General features: G+C 43.3%; 1 protein-coding gene across 1 annotated transcript in view; it reads left to right on the top strand.

Annotated features, from left to right (window-relative positions):
- The window catches only part of Sgf29 (SAGA complex associated factor 29), a 42,178-nt gene that overhangs the window by 10,973 nt on the left and 13,739 nt on the right, over positions 1-17,466 (top strand). The window contains exon 2 of the mRNA XM_057778598.1: positions 17,191-17,287. Within this exon, the coding sequence (XP_057634581.1) occupies positions 17,213-17,287 (75 nt within the window). The 5' untranslated portion in view covers positions 17,191-17,212. The remainder of the gene's footprint in view (positions 1-17,190; positions 17,288-17,466) is intronic.

Here is a 17,466-nt window from a genome sequence, read left to right as displayed (position 1 = left end):
ATGGGTGCTGATCTTGCCTTTAAAGCCTAATTATCCTTTTGCATTGTGAATTAGCATTTTCAAAAGCCCAAGATTCACTTAGTATTTGTCTTGCGTCTGGATTTGGTATCATCATATTTACAGCTGAACTCAGTCTTTGTTACAAAAAAAAAAAAAATCAGTGAGGGTTTCTTTTGGGCCCTGTATAACTATAGTATATGACTCAGTTCTCTTTCTGACTTCTTCAATTCTGTCTCAAGCATTCAAAGCTGCTGCACAGCATAGAGCCTAGGTGTGGTCATCATGTGGAGCCTGTCTTTGTGCATCAGGATAATCATCCTCTCCACGAAGTTGGTCTTGGGAAACTTCAGTACCTCTAGCCCTACTTTGTTGTTCAATGGTTCTGGCCTCATCTTTCCACCAGGTCCTCCACTGCAATTGAGGACCAGGTTCCAATACTGCTGTAACCAAGTCTTTCCAGTCTTGTGGGATAATTCTATTACTAACTGACCATTAAGGACCTTTGGAAGAGCAGGCAATGCTCTTAACCTCTGAGCCATCTCTCCAGCCCCTCCTCTCTAATTTTATAATGTAATGGTGAGGTTGTTTCTCCTTTAATTTCTCTGTCTTTATCTGATTATCTCAATTATCTGTTTTAGTAAGCTTTTCTAAGGCTTGTATCAGTCAAAATGGCATTATTTTCTCTAGTAACTATTTTTTTTTTGGTTTTTCGAGACAGGGTTTCTCTGTGGCTTTGGAGCCTGTCCTGGAACTAGCTCTGTAGACCAGGCTGGTCTCGAACTCACAGAGATCTGCCTGCCTCTGCCTCCCGAGGGATTAAAGGCATGCACCACCATCGCCCGGCTTCTAGTAACTATTTCTAAGGCCTGTATCTTGGCATTCATCAACTAACCTTGTTTTAGGGATAAAACAAGAATTATCAAACCAATAATGTATAATTGATATTGTATAAATCCCAGCGAAATTAATTATTCCCTCATTAATTGTTCCATTTTTAAACCATCCACTGTGGAATCATACAAAGACCTAACTCCCTCCATAATAATAGTGTTTTTCATTTTTTAAAGTAATTTGTTTTTATTTTATGTGCATTGGTGTTTTGCCTGTGTGTCTGTCTGTGTGAGGGCGACAGATCTTTGACAGTTGTGAGCTGCCATGTGGATGCTGGGTATCAAACCTGGGTCCTCTGGAAAAGCAGTCAGTGCTCTTAACTGCTGAGCCATCTTTCCAGCCCCCATGTTTTCCATTTTTCTAATGTGGGAAATAAACTATTTTTTTTAACTAATTCCCCCCTTTAAGAATTCCCAAGCCGGGCGGTGGTGGCGCACGCCTTTAATCCCAGCACTTGGGAGGCAGAGGCAGGCGGATCTCTGTGAGTTCGAGACCAGCCTGGTCTACAAGAGCTAGTTCCAGGACAGGCTCCAAAACCACAGAGAAACCCTGTCTCGAAAAACCAAAAAAAAAAAAAAAAAAAACCAAGAATTCCCAGTTGTCCCACGAGATCTGCTAGTGATTCCAGTGCAGTGTGAGGCTGCTGCTGCTGCTGCACAGCATGTCTGAGTAGAGAGCACAGTCGTGCACAGCCTGGCTGAGGACAGCTGCAGCTGTGAGCTCTACCTGGTGCCAGATGAAATGTCAGTCTTATTAATTTATCAATAAAAAATGGGGAGTCAGCCGGGGGGTGCACACCTTTAATTCCAGCACTCAGGAAGGCAAAGGCAGGCAAATCTCTGTGAGTTCAAGGCCAGCCTGGTCCACAGAGTGAGTTCCAGGACAGGCTCTAAAGCTACACAGAGAAATCCTGTCTCAAAAAAAAAAAAAAAAAAAAAAAAAAAAAGGAAAGAAAGAAAATCAGGAGTCACATATTGGGGTAAAAACCTGAAAGTTCAGAGAAGCAGGTGAGCCGCCACAGTCACTTCTGATTCTGCCATACCTCCATCCAAAAGGGGGCTGAGATCTTCTCGCAGCCCCACCTTATAACTTCCTGTTTCTCCTCTGTACAGTTCTCCAGACCTCTGTGATTAACTAGTGACTAGTTCTGCCCTCTGACCCTAAGCAAACTTTATTTATCAGAACACAAACAAAATATCACACAACACTGGGCCCATTTTTCTGGTATGTCAATGGGAATTATAGATAGCCATTTTGTCCCCTTTGTCAGGGAGTTCCCTTTTGACTTAGCATTTCAGTTTATTAAGGGCAGGGGTCAAGGGATAACAATGTATTTTTTTTCTGTAACTCCTTCCATCTGAAACTGGTATGTTGTTGTCAGGGCCCAGGGAGGTTGGAAGGCTAGTCAGAGGCTGGGCAGTAGAGCACTCACCAGAAAGAAGCATGTGGTTATCTAGCTAGACTGTAGAGACAGGAAACAGTCACATTGTCTGGGTGGGGCCTCCTCAGCTTCAGCACGTCCAGGGCCCCTAGTCATTTGGAGCACGTTGTAGTCAGCAGTCGATGTTTGGATGTGCCTGCCAGCCGAGTGGAGACCTGCTGAGACAAATACAGACTAGGGACAGAAATTAAAATTTATGAACTTAAAGGAAAATATGTTTATAGGCTTAATTAAGGAAGTCTACAAGAGCCCGGAATAAAGGATAACAAATATTTATTTAGGGGAAAACTCGCAATAAGAGTAGAGAGCCACTGCGATTCTATGCTCTGTGAACACTGGGAGCTGCAAACAGAACTCAATACCAGCCAAGAGTGAGCACACTTTCTGTCTGCACTATCAGTCCACACGTAGTACCTCAGACTTCACCCTCATGGGCTGGTACCCAAAAGGCTATTGGCTGAGTGAATTCCCACAACACTTTCTCCTTTGTCTGAAAAAGAAGATTCTAAACGTAATCCAAAACTATATACAATAAGCCGGGCGGTGGTTGGCACACGCCTTTAATCCCAGCACTCGGGAGGCAGAGGCAGGCGGATCTCTGTGAGTTCAAGACCAGCCTGGTCTACAAGAGCTAGTTCCAGGACACGCTCCAAAACCACAGAGAAACCCTGTCTCAAAAAAAAAAAAACCTAAAAAACAAAAACTATATACAATAAGAACAAATATCAAGTATTTTCCAGGAGAAAAAAGGCAAAAACATACACAAAAATAGAACTACAACCAGATGAACAGCATCAAACAAAAAACACATGCTAAATGTCCAGTCTAAGGTAGTTAGCAAATGGCAGAGATTATTTCAATAGTTGTCCTATCCTGAGGAGTCTAATACTAAAAATGTCTTGACTAAGTTATGAGAGGAATGTAGCTATGGCCATCTAGTTTTCAACCCCATCATAGACCTGAGAAGGAAATCAATATTACCTGAGTAAGCAGAAAGTGCAAGCAAGTGACTTCCAAATGGTGCAAAAATGACGGAGACAGCCGGGCAGTGGTGGCGCACGCCTTTAATCCCAGCACTCGGGAGGCAGAGGCAGGCGGATCTCTGTGAGTTCGAGACCAGCCTGGTCTACAAGAGCTAGTTCCAGGACAGGCTCCAAAACCACAGAGAAACCCTGACTCGAAAAACCAAAAAAAAAAAAAAAAAAAAAAAAAATGACGGAGACAGCCGGCTAACTGAACAATCACCCAAAGCCTCTTTTGCAGTGTTGGAGCAGCCAACTTTGGCTCAGGCCTAGGGTATCTGACAAACCATTTTCAGAGGCAGGAAAATTGGAAACACCATCTTACCCTGTCTTGGCAGTCGCTTTTCTTTTATCTTGCTTGTCCAGTCTGGACACTGTGCATCTTGTCAGTAGTCGAGGCAAGGGCAGTTCTGTGCCCAAGGTTAGTTTTGCCAAGAAGACAAGCTCCAAGTGGAGTGTCTTCGATGCCCAACATTCCCTCAGGAATAGATTGGTGCTGCCAGGAGCAATTGTGTCTCACATCAACAGAAGCCTCTGTTATTTAAATGCTATATTCTACAGTTCTTTGAAGTGTTTGAAGATTATCTATCTATGTGGAGTACATCTTTGTGTATCTAGAGAACCTGACAAACATAACTAAAAATATGACAAACATGGGTGACTATTAACCTGTAATTTTTTTTATTTTTTTGGAGCCTGTCCTGGAACTTGCTCTTGTAGACCAGGCTGGCCACGAACTCAGAGATCCATCTGCCTCTGCCTTCCGAGTGCTGGGATTAAAGGCGTGTGCCTCCACTGCCTGGCTTTAAAACTTTCCTTAAGGTAAAAATTTTATCACAAAATTTATAAGATTTTATATAAAATCTTATAAATTATATATCTGTCATGATATTAATGTTCATATAGAAACAGGTGAAGGGCTGGAGAGATGGCTCAGTGGTTAAGAGCATTGCCTGCTCTTCCAAAGGTCCTGAGTTCAATTCCCAGCAACCACATGGTGGCTCACAACCATCTGTAAAGAGGTCTGGTGCCCTCTTCTGGCCTGCAGACATGTACACAGACAGAATATTGTATACATAATAAATAAATAAAATATTTAAAAAAAAAAAAGAAACAGGTGAAATCATTATGAGGCCCATCTTCTTTCTTGAGATTTTAGAGATTATTATAGGAAAAATTATTGACAACTTTAAAGAACTTAGACATTATTAATATCAAAACAGAAAGTTTGAATTTTGATAGACATTTATCTAAGGAAAGACACCATAGAGACATATGGGGAGAAATAGAATTTTTTTTTTTTTTTTTTTTTTTTTTTTTTGGTTTTTCGAGACAGGGTTTCTCTGTGGTTTTGGAGCCTGTCCTGGAACTAGCTCTTGTAGACCAGGCTGGTCTCGAACTCACAGAGATCCGCCTGCCTCTGCCTCCCGAGTGCTGGGATTAAAGGCGTGCACCACCACCGCCCAGCGAGAAATAGAATTTTTGAAAGCTGAGTTTTGATAACTTTAGTCCCGAGATTTTTATTTTCCTTCTGTCTAACACCAGACAGCTCTTCTGATGTAAGACAGAAACTCTGAATTTTTCTTTTAACAACATGTTTAGATTTAGAGAAGGAGAGAACCAAGTCCAACTTTGAATTTTAAGTGAGTCAGGACTACCACTATACTGAGAAGTAAGGAGATAAGTATGTTTAGGCAGTGAGATTTTACCCTGCAGAGAATATTAGTATCATAAGTCAGATTCTTGTCTACTTGGTGATTCTTTCTAGATAGCTATCTTTTCTTCTTCGGGTGTCTAGATGTCCAAGGTCTCTTGACTTCTTGAAAATGGGTATTTTCTGTTTTCCTGCAAAGGCAAGAACAGAATCGTGCCCCAACCCTTGTGAGGTTTCCCTTCTCCTTTTCCAACCAAATCTTGATTAATTTTGATGGTATCATAGCTTTTCTTCTGTGGAAACGAGCAAAACCCCTTCCCCAATGTAGCATCTCTCCTGGTTTCCATTCTGATGTCAACATATCCTTGAAGTACACTGGCTGATTTAATTCAGAAGTTTTTTTTCTATTATCCAATGTCTCTCTGCAGCTGTTGGTCCTTTCTCATTAGCATTAAGACAATTCAGGTTTAATAAGGCATTATGTAGTCTATCTTTGGGGGTCTTGGTTCCCCCCACCTGTTTATTAAGCATTTCTTTTAAGGTGCGATTAGATCTCTCAATGTCCACTTGTCCTGTAGGAATATGTGGTTATACCTGTAATATGCTTTATGTTACAGTATTCAAAAAACTGTTTCATCTTGCCAGAGACATATGCTGGAGCACTGTCAGTTTTAATTTGTGCAGGTATACCCATGACAGCCATAACTTCTAATAGGTGTGTAATTACATCAGCCCTTTCAGAAATCAAAGTAGTTGCCCATTAAAATCCTGAAAATGTGCCTATTGTATGATGTACATATTTTAATCTTCCAAATTCTGAAAAATGAAATACATCTATTTGCCAAATTTCATTTCTTTGCATACTTTTAGGGACGCTTCCTGCAGGTAAAATAGCTTGGTTATAGAAGGAGCAAGTGGGACAATGTTTTATGATTTCCGTAACTTGTTGATGCCACGTGATGGAGAAATCCTTTTTTAAACCTTTACTATTGATATGATATTTTTTATGAAATTCTGAGGCCTCCAGTACACTTCCTGTCAATAACAGGTCAGTTCTATTATTACTTTCTGATAGAAGCCCTGGCAGACCCGTATGGAATCTTTTTATTCTTAGAGATTATTCGGAAGGCATGCAGATTGCCTTCTAGGAGGGATGTTCTATCTGCTAGCTTGTCATGACTCTTTGACAAATTATGATTGTTAATTTCAGTAGTATAAGTCCTTCCAGCTAATCTCTCAGTACCATTCTGTAAGGTTCATAACCCATTGACATGGGGTGAGTTTGCCTGTCAAGTTATGACTACCATTTTCAATGGTATGAATCCTTTTAGCTAACCTCTCATTACCAGTCTATAAAGTCTGCATCACTTCCTTAAGTTTCTCATTGTTTGCTCTGTTATCAAGCCATCTCTTTAAGGATATAATATGAAGTATCAAACTAATAGTAGCTACTGCTAAAAAATGTATATGTCCCATATGTCCCAGGTACGTCATATACCACTTCTAGTATTCCATCCATAGTAGAAACTGTAATGTTTTAAAATTCCTGAATGATGATAGTATCCGCAATTATCTTGGGCGTGGTTTACAAATTGAAAAAAAATTAATCTAATATTAAGTTATCAAATAACTTATCTCTGTTGAAATCCTCAGAAAACTGTCGTAGGTGTAATAATCTTTATTGACCAGTAGGTGGAGCTGGTGTTCAGTTGGCTGCTGAGAGTTTAAGGTGTAATAACGATGTTGGCCAGCAGGTGTAGCAGTTGTACTGTCAAAAGTTCCGGCCTTACCCATATGTTGCCAAACCTGTGGATTTCTAAGCAAAAGCTAAAACCCAAACTGAACAGATTTTTGTTAAAGACAAAGGGGAAAAAAGCAGCACCCACGTGCGCTGAAGGACTGCCAAATGCTGTTCAGGATAGCCATGTAGTGGGGGTGGGGGTGGAGCCCCTGAGCTGTGCAGGTGCGGACAGCCAGCAGAGCCAAGCTGAGCTGCGGGGTGATGGGTGGATGGAGGGGAGGAATCTAAGCCAGGCACAGGAAGCTGGGAGCACTAGTTTTTCTTCCAAACCTAGGTGGCTAAGTTTGGGTTCTGGCCATGCTGGGCTTGATTAAGGAAATCCACAAGAGCCCAGAATAAAGGATAACAAATATTTATTTGAGGAAACTCACGATAAGGGTAGAGAGCCGCTGTGATCGTCTGCTCTGTGGGCATTGGAAGCTGTGAATAAAACTCAGAGCACCAGCCAAGAGAGCGAGCAAGCTTCACGTCTGCTTATCAATCCACACGTAGTACCTCAGACCTCGCCCTCATGGACTGGTACCCAAAAGGCTATCAGCTGAATGAATTCCCACAACAGATATTGTTACATTTGGAACTTTCAGGCCTGTAGTTCTAGTAAGGATAGAATTAGGGTCCCCTGAAGGAACAGCCAGTGCTCTTAAGTGCTGAGCCATCTCTCTAGCCCTAACATAGATTCCTGGTTTCTGTTTTCTGTTTCATTAGTCTAGATGTTTTTCCCTAGTGCTATTATGCCATTTCAATTACCATTTGGGTACCTGTCCTGTTTTTTGTTTTGTTTTGGTTTGGTTTTTTGTGGTTTTTGTTTGTTTTTTTATCAAGTTGCTACAAGCTAGAGTCATCTGGGAGTAAGAAAACTCAATTGAGAAAATACTTCCATAATATTAGCCTGTGGGCAAACCTGTAGGGCATTTTTTAATTAGTGATTAATGTAGGAGGGCCCAGCCCATTATGGGTAGTGCCAGGCCTGGGCAGATAGCCCTGGATTGTATAAAGAAGCAGGCCGAGCAAGCCATGGGAACCAAACTAGTAAGCATCATCCCTCCATGGCCTCAGCTTCAGTTCCTGCCTTTAAGTTCCTGGTCTGACTTCCCTTCATGATGGACTATAAGCTGAAATAAACCTTTTCTTCCTTAAGTTGTTTTTTTTGGTTGTTGTTGTTTTGTTTTGTTTTTTGGGTTTTGGATTTTTGAGACAGGGTTTCTCAGTGTAGCTTTGGAGCCTGTCCTAGAACTCACTCTCACAGAGATCCACCTTCCTCTGCCTCCTAAGTTGGGCTGGGGTTAAAGGTGTGTGTTACCAACTCCTGACCCCTAAGTTGTTTTTGATGAGCATATTTTTTAGCACAGCAATAGAAACCCTAACTAATGGGGTTTGAGAGATGGTGCAGCAATTATGAGCACCTGCTGCTCTTCTGGAGGTTCTGAGTTCAATTCCCAGCAACCAGATGGTGGCTCACAACCATCTGTGGTGGGAACTGCTGCCGTCTTCTGGTATGCAGGTGTACATGCATACATACATGCAGAGAGAGCACTCATGCATGGAAGGAAGGAAGGAGGGAGAGGAGGGAGGAGAGGGAGGGAGGGAGGGAGGGAGGGAGGGAGGAAGATAAAAAGGGAACCGTAACTAAGACAGATTGGTATTAGGAATGGAGTATTGCTGTAACAGACCTAAGGTATGTTTTCAGGAGTACTGTAGACTTGGGCACTTTGGGCTGGAAAGGCCACTGGGTGCTTGCAGCTAATGGTCTGTTGTGTGGAGCTTGGGAGATAAGGAGTACTGGAGAAGTGCAAGTGATGGAGGCCTGGCTTGTGGCGTGTGACAGTCCTTCAAAGACTTGAGGATAGTTTGTGTAATATATTTGAATTAAGACTCTAAGGTCGCCGGGCGGTGGTGGCGCACGCCTTTAATCCCAGCACTTGGGAGGCAGAGGCAGGCGGATCTCTGTGAGTTCGAGACCAGCCTGGTCTACAGAGCTAGTTCTAGGACAGGCTCCAAAACCACAGAGAAACCCTGTCTCGAAAAAGCAAAAAAAAAAAAAAAGACTCTAAGGTGTATGGTCAGCTGGAGCTAAGGAATCAGCTGTGATTATAAGAGATCAGCCTACTAAATGGGGACAATCAGTGCTGGTTAGCTGGAGTTGAGAAATAAACAATGGTCCAGAGAGAGCCACGGTTACAGCTCAAGCTGGCAACCAAACTTGATAATGTGTAAGAGTCTTCCCAGCGGGCTGGAGAGATGGCTCAGTGGTTAAGAGCATTGCCTACTCTTCCAAAGGTCCTGAGTTCAATTCCCAGCAACCACATGGTGGCTCACAACCATCTGTAATGGGGTCTGGTGCCCTCTTCTGGCCTGCAGGCATACAGACAGAACATTGTATACATAATAAATAAATAAATATTAAAAAACAAAACAAAACAAAACTGTGGCCTCCCATATAAATTAAAAAAAAAAAAAAGAGTCTTTCCAGCGTAGCTGGTTTGGGCGGCATGAGAGCTTCAGGATTTGAAGAGATCCTGGAGAGCAGCCGAGGCCTGCCTTTTTGAGAAGCCATTGTTAACTGCAGCCTTAGTAGCAGTGGAAACTCTGGGGTAGAAGGGGTCTTGGAGAGCAGCTGAGGCTTGGCACTGTGTGGCAGGGGCAGGGTCCCGGGCCCTGGAGAGACTATTGGTGAAGGTGCAGCCCAGCTGCAGTGGAGACCCCAGCATATTTGGAGGTGCCATGATCATGGGATGATTGGCAAAGAGCAGCTGCTATGGGGCTGTTTGAGCCTTTGAAAAACAACTTGTGTTCTGTGAATGGCAGGACTGGAGAAACAGAGCTGTGGGTGAAAATGAGAAGGATTTTATTGTTGATATGAGAGAGAATACAGCCAGAGGCATCTGGATCGAGCCAATGAGAGGAAATGGAGGGGGGGGGGAACAAGAGGACCAAGAGAGAACCAAAAGAGCGTGTGACCAAAGGTCATGGTTCTATAGATAAGAGAGGTTCCAGTGAGAAGGGCTCTTGCTGAGCCCAGAGCACAAGCAAGCACTTTGGTATGCTAATAGGCAACACAGCCATTTGTCCTGAGGTTTTTGGGGACCTAACATTCTAGCCTTTTTGTTGGTGATAAAAGGGGGCATAATCTCTTCTGTACCTGATTCTTAGCTGAAATTGGGGTGTGGTAGTCAGAGCCCAGGAAGTCTGGAGTTCTGGCCAAGTCCCAGAAAGGACAGAGAAGTGCAGACTGAGGAATGTCTGTTTATCACCTCCCAGTTCTGAGGGACCACCTGGGGCTAGTGAAGTGCAGGCCACTTTGGAGCCCTGTGGGATGCAGGTTGTGAAGGAATCCCTGGGGCTGGAGCGTGGCAGGCAGTTTGGGAGCAGTTTGCACTCTTCAGCTGATTGGAACCCTGCTAGGACAGATACAGAGTGAGGACAGGAGTTAAAGTTTCGGGGAAATTTTTTATCTTGGGTGTACATTTGAAACTTCCAGGCCCATGGTCCTGGTAGTTGGGGGTGTGGAAGTAGTCCCAAGACAGGAGTGGAGTGTGGGGCCGGGGAGTAAGAGATTGATATTCCCTTGGGAATAGGCAGTAGGTAGGGAAGCTTAGGCTGTTGGTTGGCAGGAGTACTTATCTGGAGTCAGTTTGACCTGTGACCGGTAGGTACAGGTCATAGCTCACTGAAGTTTACATGAACTTTTTAAAATATTTACAAAAAGAAATACAGGTTTTGGGTGTATTAGCATTACCACCGTTAGTAATCAGCACTGAAATCCTCATTGTGTCTGTAAGCAGCTGAACTGACTCACACCTTTGAGTCACAGCAAATTTATGGTTTTGGGTTAAAGCACAAACACTGTTTACTCTGATGTTTTCAGCACAATGAGAAGCACTTTTATTTTATTTTTTATTTATTTATTTATTTATTTATTTATTTATTTATTTGGTTTTTTGAGACAGGGTTTCTCTGTGGTTTTGGAGCCTGTCCTGGAACTAACTCTTGTAGACCAGGCTGGTCTCGGAACTCAGAGAGATCCGCCTGCCTCTGCCTCCCGAGTGCTGGGATTAAAGGCGTGCACCACCACCGCCCGGCTAAGAGAAGCACTTTTAAATATACTTAGAAGACAACCAAGGAAATTTAAAATTTTGAACTTGGGACTTGGTAATAGTAGTCATTGCAAGGTAAACTGTCTGCCTTTCTTAGCAGGAGACCTAGTAGGCCTGATTTTTACATATGAAATGAACTGTCTTAGGGTTTCTATTGCTGTGAAGAGACACCATGACCACGGCAACTCTTATAAAGGAAACGTTTAACTGGGGCTGGCTTACAGGTTCAGAGGTTTGGTCCGTTATCATCATGGCAGGGAGTGTGGTGGCTGGGGTATGGCAGCGTTCAGGCATACATCATGCTGGAGAATTGTATATTTTGATTCAAAGGCAACAGGAAGTGAACTGTCTCACTGGGCATGGCTTGAGCATATATAAGATCTCCAAACCCACCTCCACAGAGAAACACTTCCTCCAACAAGACCAAAAGGCTACATCCCCTAATGGTGCCACTCCCTTTGGGGGCCATTTTCTTTCAAACCATCGCATGGACTGACCAGAAAACTGCAGGCTTGGGAGGAGGAACGGGTTTGTTAAACTGATAAAGCCACAGTTAGCTGTCAGCACCGTCACGTCCGAGAAGGATAAATTAGAGCAGGATGTTAATTCAAATGGCTTCTATATCAATTGAAATGACAGAGACTCACTAGCTACCTGAATGGTTAGCCTGCGTTCTTGTGGTGATCTCAATGGCTTTGTTGGGTCAGAAGTAGTTCGTGTTCATCTGTCACACAGGACAGCATTAAATCTTCAGCCTTCAGCTGCCAAACCCAGAAGGTCTCGGGTTTTCCTGTGGAGGAGGGACTTGGAAAAACTAACCCACTTTAGCAAGGCAGAGTAGAGCTCTCAACCCATCAGAGTCCAGTTTGGGCAGAGTCCTGTCGGTGGGTGAGGCCTGGGGCAGTTCTTTTTACAATAGTTAGTGCTACCACAGTCTGGGTGGAGTCCGCCTCCTTTGGAGACCTCAAGGTCCCTGCTAGGAACTGGTCTTTCTGTGTGTCACAGGAAATTTTTTTTTTATTAAACAGTTGAAATACCATATTCAACAGATCTCTGAAGAGTTAGAGGCCCATTATCTATTAACACATTTCATACAGCTCATGAGTTTCCTCTTGTTTCTCGTGCCATCTTTTAAGGACCACTCATGAGTGTTCTAGAGTGTCAAATGCCATCTGTTATAACCTTAGATGTCAACACACTATCTTGTCCACATCAAATGAAGCGATCTCACTGGTGGAAATCATGCAAGTTAATCTACAAAAAACTATATAATTGCACGACCTCATAAGGCACTATAATTGCACTGTATTTTGCTCATTCGAATAGTTCCTGACACTTTTGGAAATGTGCTCTCTCAGGAAAAGATTTTGATTAAGATGGCATTGAATCCTGTAGATCAGCAGGGGAGTGTTGCTGTCGGAACAATATTCTGTCTTCTCATCCATGAAAATGAAATCTAATAGGCCTCCTCCTCCCCGTTTATATATGAGTGTATGTAACAGATAGGTGAGTGGTTAATGCATACCACGCTGTGCATGTAGAAGGCAGGACAGTCTTTGCGTGTTTACCTTTCCACCTTAAGACAGGGTCTCTTCGTGGTGATATAAAGCAGGTGGTGCCGGTCCTTTCTGTGCTGTGCACGCTTTTTTTTTTTTTTTCAATTTTTATTGGAATTTAATTTAGTACTTATTTTTTTCTTTTCTTTTTATTGTTTATTTATTTATTAAAGATTTCTGCCTTCTCCCCGCCACCACCTCCCATTTCCCTCCCCCTCCCCCATCAAGTCCCCCTCCCTCATCATCCCTAAGAGTAATCTGGGTTCCCTGCCCTGTGGGAAGTCCAAGGACCACCCACCTCCATCCAGGTCTAGTAAGGTGAGCATCCAAACTTCTTAGGCTCCCACAAAGCCAGTACGTGCAGTAGGATCAAAAACCCATTGCCATTGTTCTTGAGTTCTCAGTAGTCCTCATTGTCCATTATGTTTAGCAAGTCCGGTTTTATCCCATGCTTTTTCAGACCCAGGCCAGCTGGCCTTGGTGAGTTCCTGATAGAACGTCCCCATTGTCTCAGTGTGTGTGTGCATGCTTCTTGAGGTTCACCTGTCCAATCTCTCCCTTCCTGGAGGTGTGCTAGAATTTCAGCCACTTATACTACTGCCTCCAGGTTTTACATGAGTTCTGGGGATCTAAACTCAAGTCGATATGCCTGTGCAGCGAGTAGTTTTACCCACTGAACTGTCTTCCCCCATCCTTACTTAGTTCTTCTGATTTATTATTTGTTTTGGTGGCACAAGGGATCAGTCCGTGCCAGGAATGATGCCACATGCCTGTAAGTAATCTCAGCACTCAGGAGGCAGAGCAGGGAGATCACAAGTTCAAGAACATTGTAGGGCCGGGCGGTGGTGGCGCACGCCTTTAATCCCAGCACTTGGGAGGCAGAGGCAGGCGGATCTCTGTGAGTTCGAGACCAGCCTGGTCTACAAGAGCCAGTTCCAGGACAGGCTCCAAAACCACAGAGAAACCCTGTCTCGAAAAACCAAAATTTTTAAAAAAAAAAAAAAAAAAAAAAAAAAAAAAAAGAACATTGTAGACCACATCATGAGTTCTAGTTGAATCTAGCTACATAGCATAGCCCTGTCTCAAAAAGGGGAGGGGGGGCTGGAGCAGTGTCTCAGCAGAAGAACACTAATTGCTTTTCCAGAGGACCCAGGTTCAGTTCCCAGCACCTACATGATGACTAGCAACCATTTGTAACTCCAGTTCTAAAAGATCCAGTGCTCTCTTTCTGGCTTCTGTCTGAATCAGGCACACACATGATTCATAGATGGGCAAACACCATATACATAAAATAAGATAATTTTTAATTAAAAACAAAGAAACACAGGAACCCAAAGAAACACAGGAACCCAGGACTTAGAACATGCTAGACAAGCACTGTACCACTGAACTATATCTAGTCCTGATTAGCCATATTTGTTTTATAATTGCAGAGTGGCATTCAGATAATAGACCAACTATTTCATGTAAATTGTATCACAGTTGAAGATAACTGTCTCTCCAGGGCAGTGTGCTACACACTTTTAATCCTGGCTCTTAGAGACAGAGGCAGGTAGATCTCTGTGAGTTCTTGAACAGCCAAAACTACACAGTGAAACCCTGTCTTGAAAATCAAAACAAACAAACAAAAGAACTGTCCCCATATAAAGCTAATCAACTGTGATGTATACCAAGAAGAACTTGCTTCAGTTTCCATGTCAGCTCACAATCTTACCAGGAAATATGAATGGCTCTTGAAAGTGCCTCTAGGACAGTGTTGTCTAAAGCCAACAACTGTTGTGGAGATTTTAATTTTTAACTTTTTAAAAAATATTTATTTATTTATTATGCATATAATATTCTGTCTCTGTGTGTATGTCTGCAGGCCAGAAGAGGGCACCAGACCTCATTACAGATGGTTGTGAGCCACCATGTGGTTGCTGGGAATTGAACTCAGGACCTTTGGAAGAGCAGGCAATGCTCTTAGCCACTGAGCCATCTCTCCAGCCCCTAATTTTTAACTTTTTGAGAAGGGGTCTCATATAGCCCAGCTAGCCTTACACTCTTGATCTTCTTGCCTCTGCCTCCCAAGTACTAGGATTGCAGGTATGTGTCACCATACCCTGCTTTGTAGTTTTGTTTTCTTTGAGAATGAGTTGTGTCCAGGAATGTTAAATGAATTATAGACAAAAATAAAAACCACTTTATCTTTGTCTTCATATTCCTTTGTGTCATCCTCTTTTTCTTGATCCTTTCAGCCTTGAGAACTATTTTTCTTTGAAAAATTTTTTTTTTTTTTGTTTTTCGAGACAGGGTTTCTCTGTGGTTTTGGAGCCTGTCCTGGAACTAGCTCTTGTAGACCAGGCTGGCCTCAAACTCACAGAGATCCGCCTGCCTCTGCCTCCCAAGTGCTGGGATTAAAGGCGTGCGCCACCACCACCCGGCTTTCTTTGAAAATTTTAAAGATTTATTTATTTACTTATTTTATATATATATGAGTATTTTTCCTGTATGTAAGTGGACAATATACATACCTGATGCCCTCTGAGGTCAGAAGAGGGCATCAAGTGTAAGCATTGCAGCTCGTAAGGAAAGGGATCCTGGCCGTCTGGAGCCAGGGAATACTGAGTGTTACAGCTCTGGTGGCGAAGTGCTCTGGCAGCTGGGAGCCAGGGAGTAGCACCGACCACAGTAAGTGTGACAGTTTACAGTCCTGCTCTAGGGAAAGACTTCCCCAATGTAACAAGTCTGTTCCTGTAGGAGAGGCCTTCCCCAGCGAAGTTGTTACAGCTCAGCTCTGGCGCTCCAGAGTGGAACAACTCAGCTCTGCTAGGGGAAAGTTTCCCCAGCAAAAGTGTTACAGCCCCACTCTTCTCCTTCTCTGGCTTCCCCAGCAAAGCTGAAGTTGTAACAACTTGCAGTTCCTTGTTCAAGAGATTTCTTGGGAGGGAAGAACGAGGAGATTGGCTGCCTCTACCAGGTGGAAGAAGAGCAGGCAAACTGACATGCAGGGCTTCTATAGGGCTTCTTGGGGGTGGGGTTTTCCCAGGGAGAAGGGGAATTGGTTAGATTTCCCTGCTCAGGGATTGATTAGTTTAGTTGGTCAGGAGCAGAGATAGCTGATTTCAGAGCCAAACTGTGTTTGGCCTTTTTAAGTTTTTTGGCTCTAGTTTTGGGGCCAGGGCATATTTCTTTCAGTGTCTCAGATTCAAGGGCCAGTGTGTTTCTTTGATCCTGGTTTTGGAGTCGGTGTATTTCTTTGGTTCTGGGTTCAGGGTTAGAGTATTAAACTATTTCTTTCACTGGCTCTGGTTTTGGGGCCAATTTCTTTGGCTGGCCCTACAATCAGATCCCCTGCACCTGGAGTTAGAGATATTGAATCACCATGTAAATGGTGGGAACCAAACCTAGGTCTTCCGCAAGGACAGCCAGTGCTCATCTCTCCAGCACCCTACACACACACACACACACACACACACACACACACACACCTTTTTTGCATAAGGTTTTCCTCTATATAGCCCAGTAGGCAGCAGTGTGCCTCTATTATTCTTTGAGCTCAACATCTCTTTTTTCAAAAGGCTGCTTGTCACCTGCAGTGGGTTGTTATGCTGCTCACTCTCTAACCCCACCAATGCCTAGGAACGTGTTCTTCTGTGTGTTTTTCACAGACCCACAAGGGGGCTCCTCTGGTACCAGGTCATTTCTTGTGGTAAACCTTGTCTTTTGTCTCTATCCCACATGGCCTTCTACCTTTCTGGGCCCTCTTAGAATGCTGAGACGTGCCTGGAGTTTCTAGTCATATTCCACTGGGTGCGTTTATACAAAGAATGGACATGGGACGTTTGCCTCTTGCCTCCTTAGGATCTCCTTTGTGCATCCTTTGCTCATCGGGAGTGTGTCACATTAAAGCTTTTTCCACCCTCGGGATTGGCTGTAAGGCCTGTGCACACTAGGCAAGCACTCTACCACTGACTACACCCAGTATTTGTTTTGTTTCTTTTTTTGAAATAATTTGTTTTGTTTTTGGTTTTTGTTTTTTTATGTAGCTTAGTCTGGCCTGGAACATGGAATTTCCCCTGTCCCTCCTGAGTAGGTAGAATTGCAGGTACCTACCACCATGCCTGGCACCAGAACAACCCTTCTTAGAAACCAGTATTGTACAAAATTCCAGCACCCATCCAAAAAAAACTTCCTCATTCCAAGAAAACTGTATTTTAGATGTATCTATCTTCAACTAGTCATAACTTTCTTTTTGCCTTTTATTGTCATTTTTATTTTTCTGATTACTTTTTGTTATGCAAAAACATTTATTACAATATATTTAAGTTACCTTGGGAAGGATTTTTTTTTTAGTGATTTCTCTTTCTAGTAAGAAAATAATGTCCATTTGACTTGGAAATCATCTTCATATAATGTCTTATTTAAAGTAGAGTGTGGCGGTGCTTGGCTATCACTCAGGCCACTCTGAAGGCAAAGGCAAAAGCTTTCAAGTTTAAGGCCAACAATCACTTGCTACATCACTCCAATCTCTGCCTGTGTGGTTATCTTCCTTTTGAGCGTGTTAGTCTCTGATAAGGACACAGTCACTCCAGGCTAAGGTCTTGTCTTACTTCTGACTTCCATCTGCAAAGACCCAGTTTTCAAATACATCCTTAACATGTGCCAAGGGTTAGGACTTCACACTTCAGAAATATAGCTCAACCCACAGCAAACAGTGACAGCTTTCCCTCCGTTCTTCCCTCTGAACAGATGTCCTTCACAGGCCCATTCCATGGCCCTCGTTTCTGCTGATTCCCGAATTGCAGAGCTTCTCACAGAGCTCCATCAGCTGATCAAGCAAACCCAGGTAAGAGCGAGTGAAACACAGGCTGTGGTGCGAAGCTGTGTGGAGGTGGGGTCATGTTCAGAGAGACCACCGTCAGCTAAGATGCTGGAAAAGAGGCGGCAGGAGGAAGTCTTGTTGACTGCCATTCCTTTTGGGTTTTCTGTCCAGTACAAGATTTCAGGGTTCCTTTTGTTTAACAG

This window comes from Chionomys nivalis, chromosome 8 (assembly GCF_950005125.1).
Source record: "Chionomys nivalis chromosome 8, mChiNiv1.1, whole genome shotgun sequence".
Lineage (NCBI taxonomy): Eukaryota > Metazoa > Chordata > Mammalia > Rodentia > Cricetidae > Chionomys > Chionomys nivalis.
This window is presented reverse-complemented; position numbering and strand designations above follow the sequence as displayed.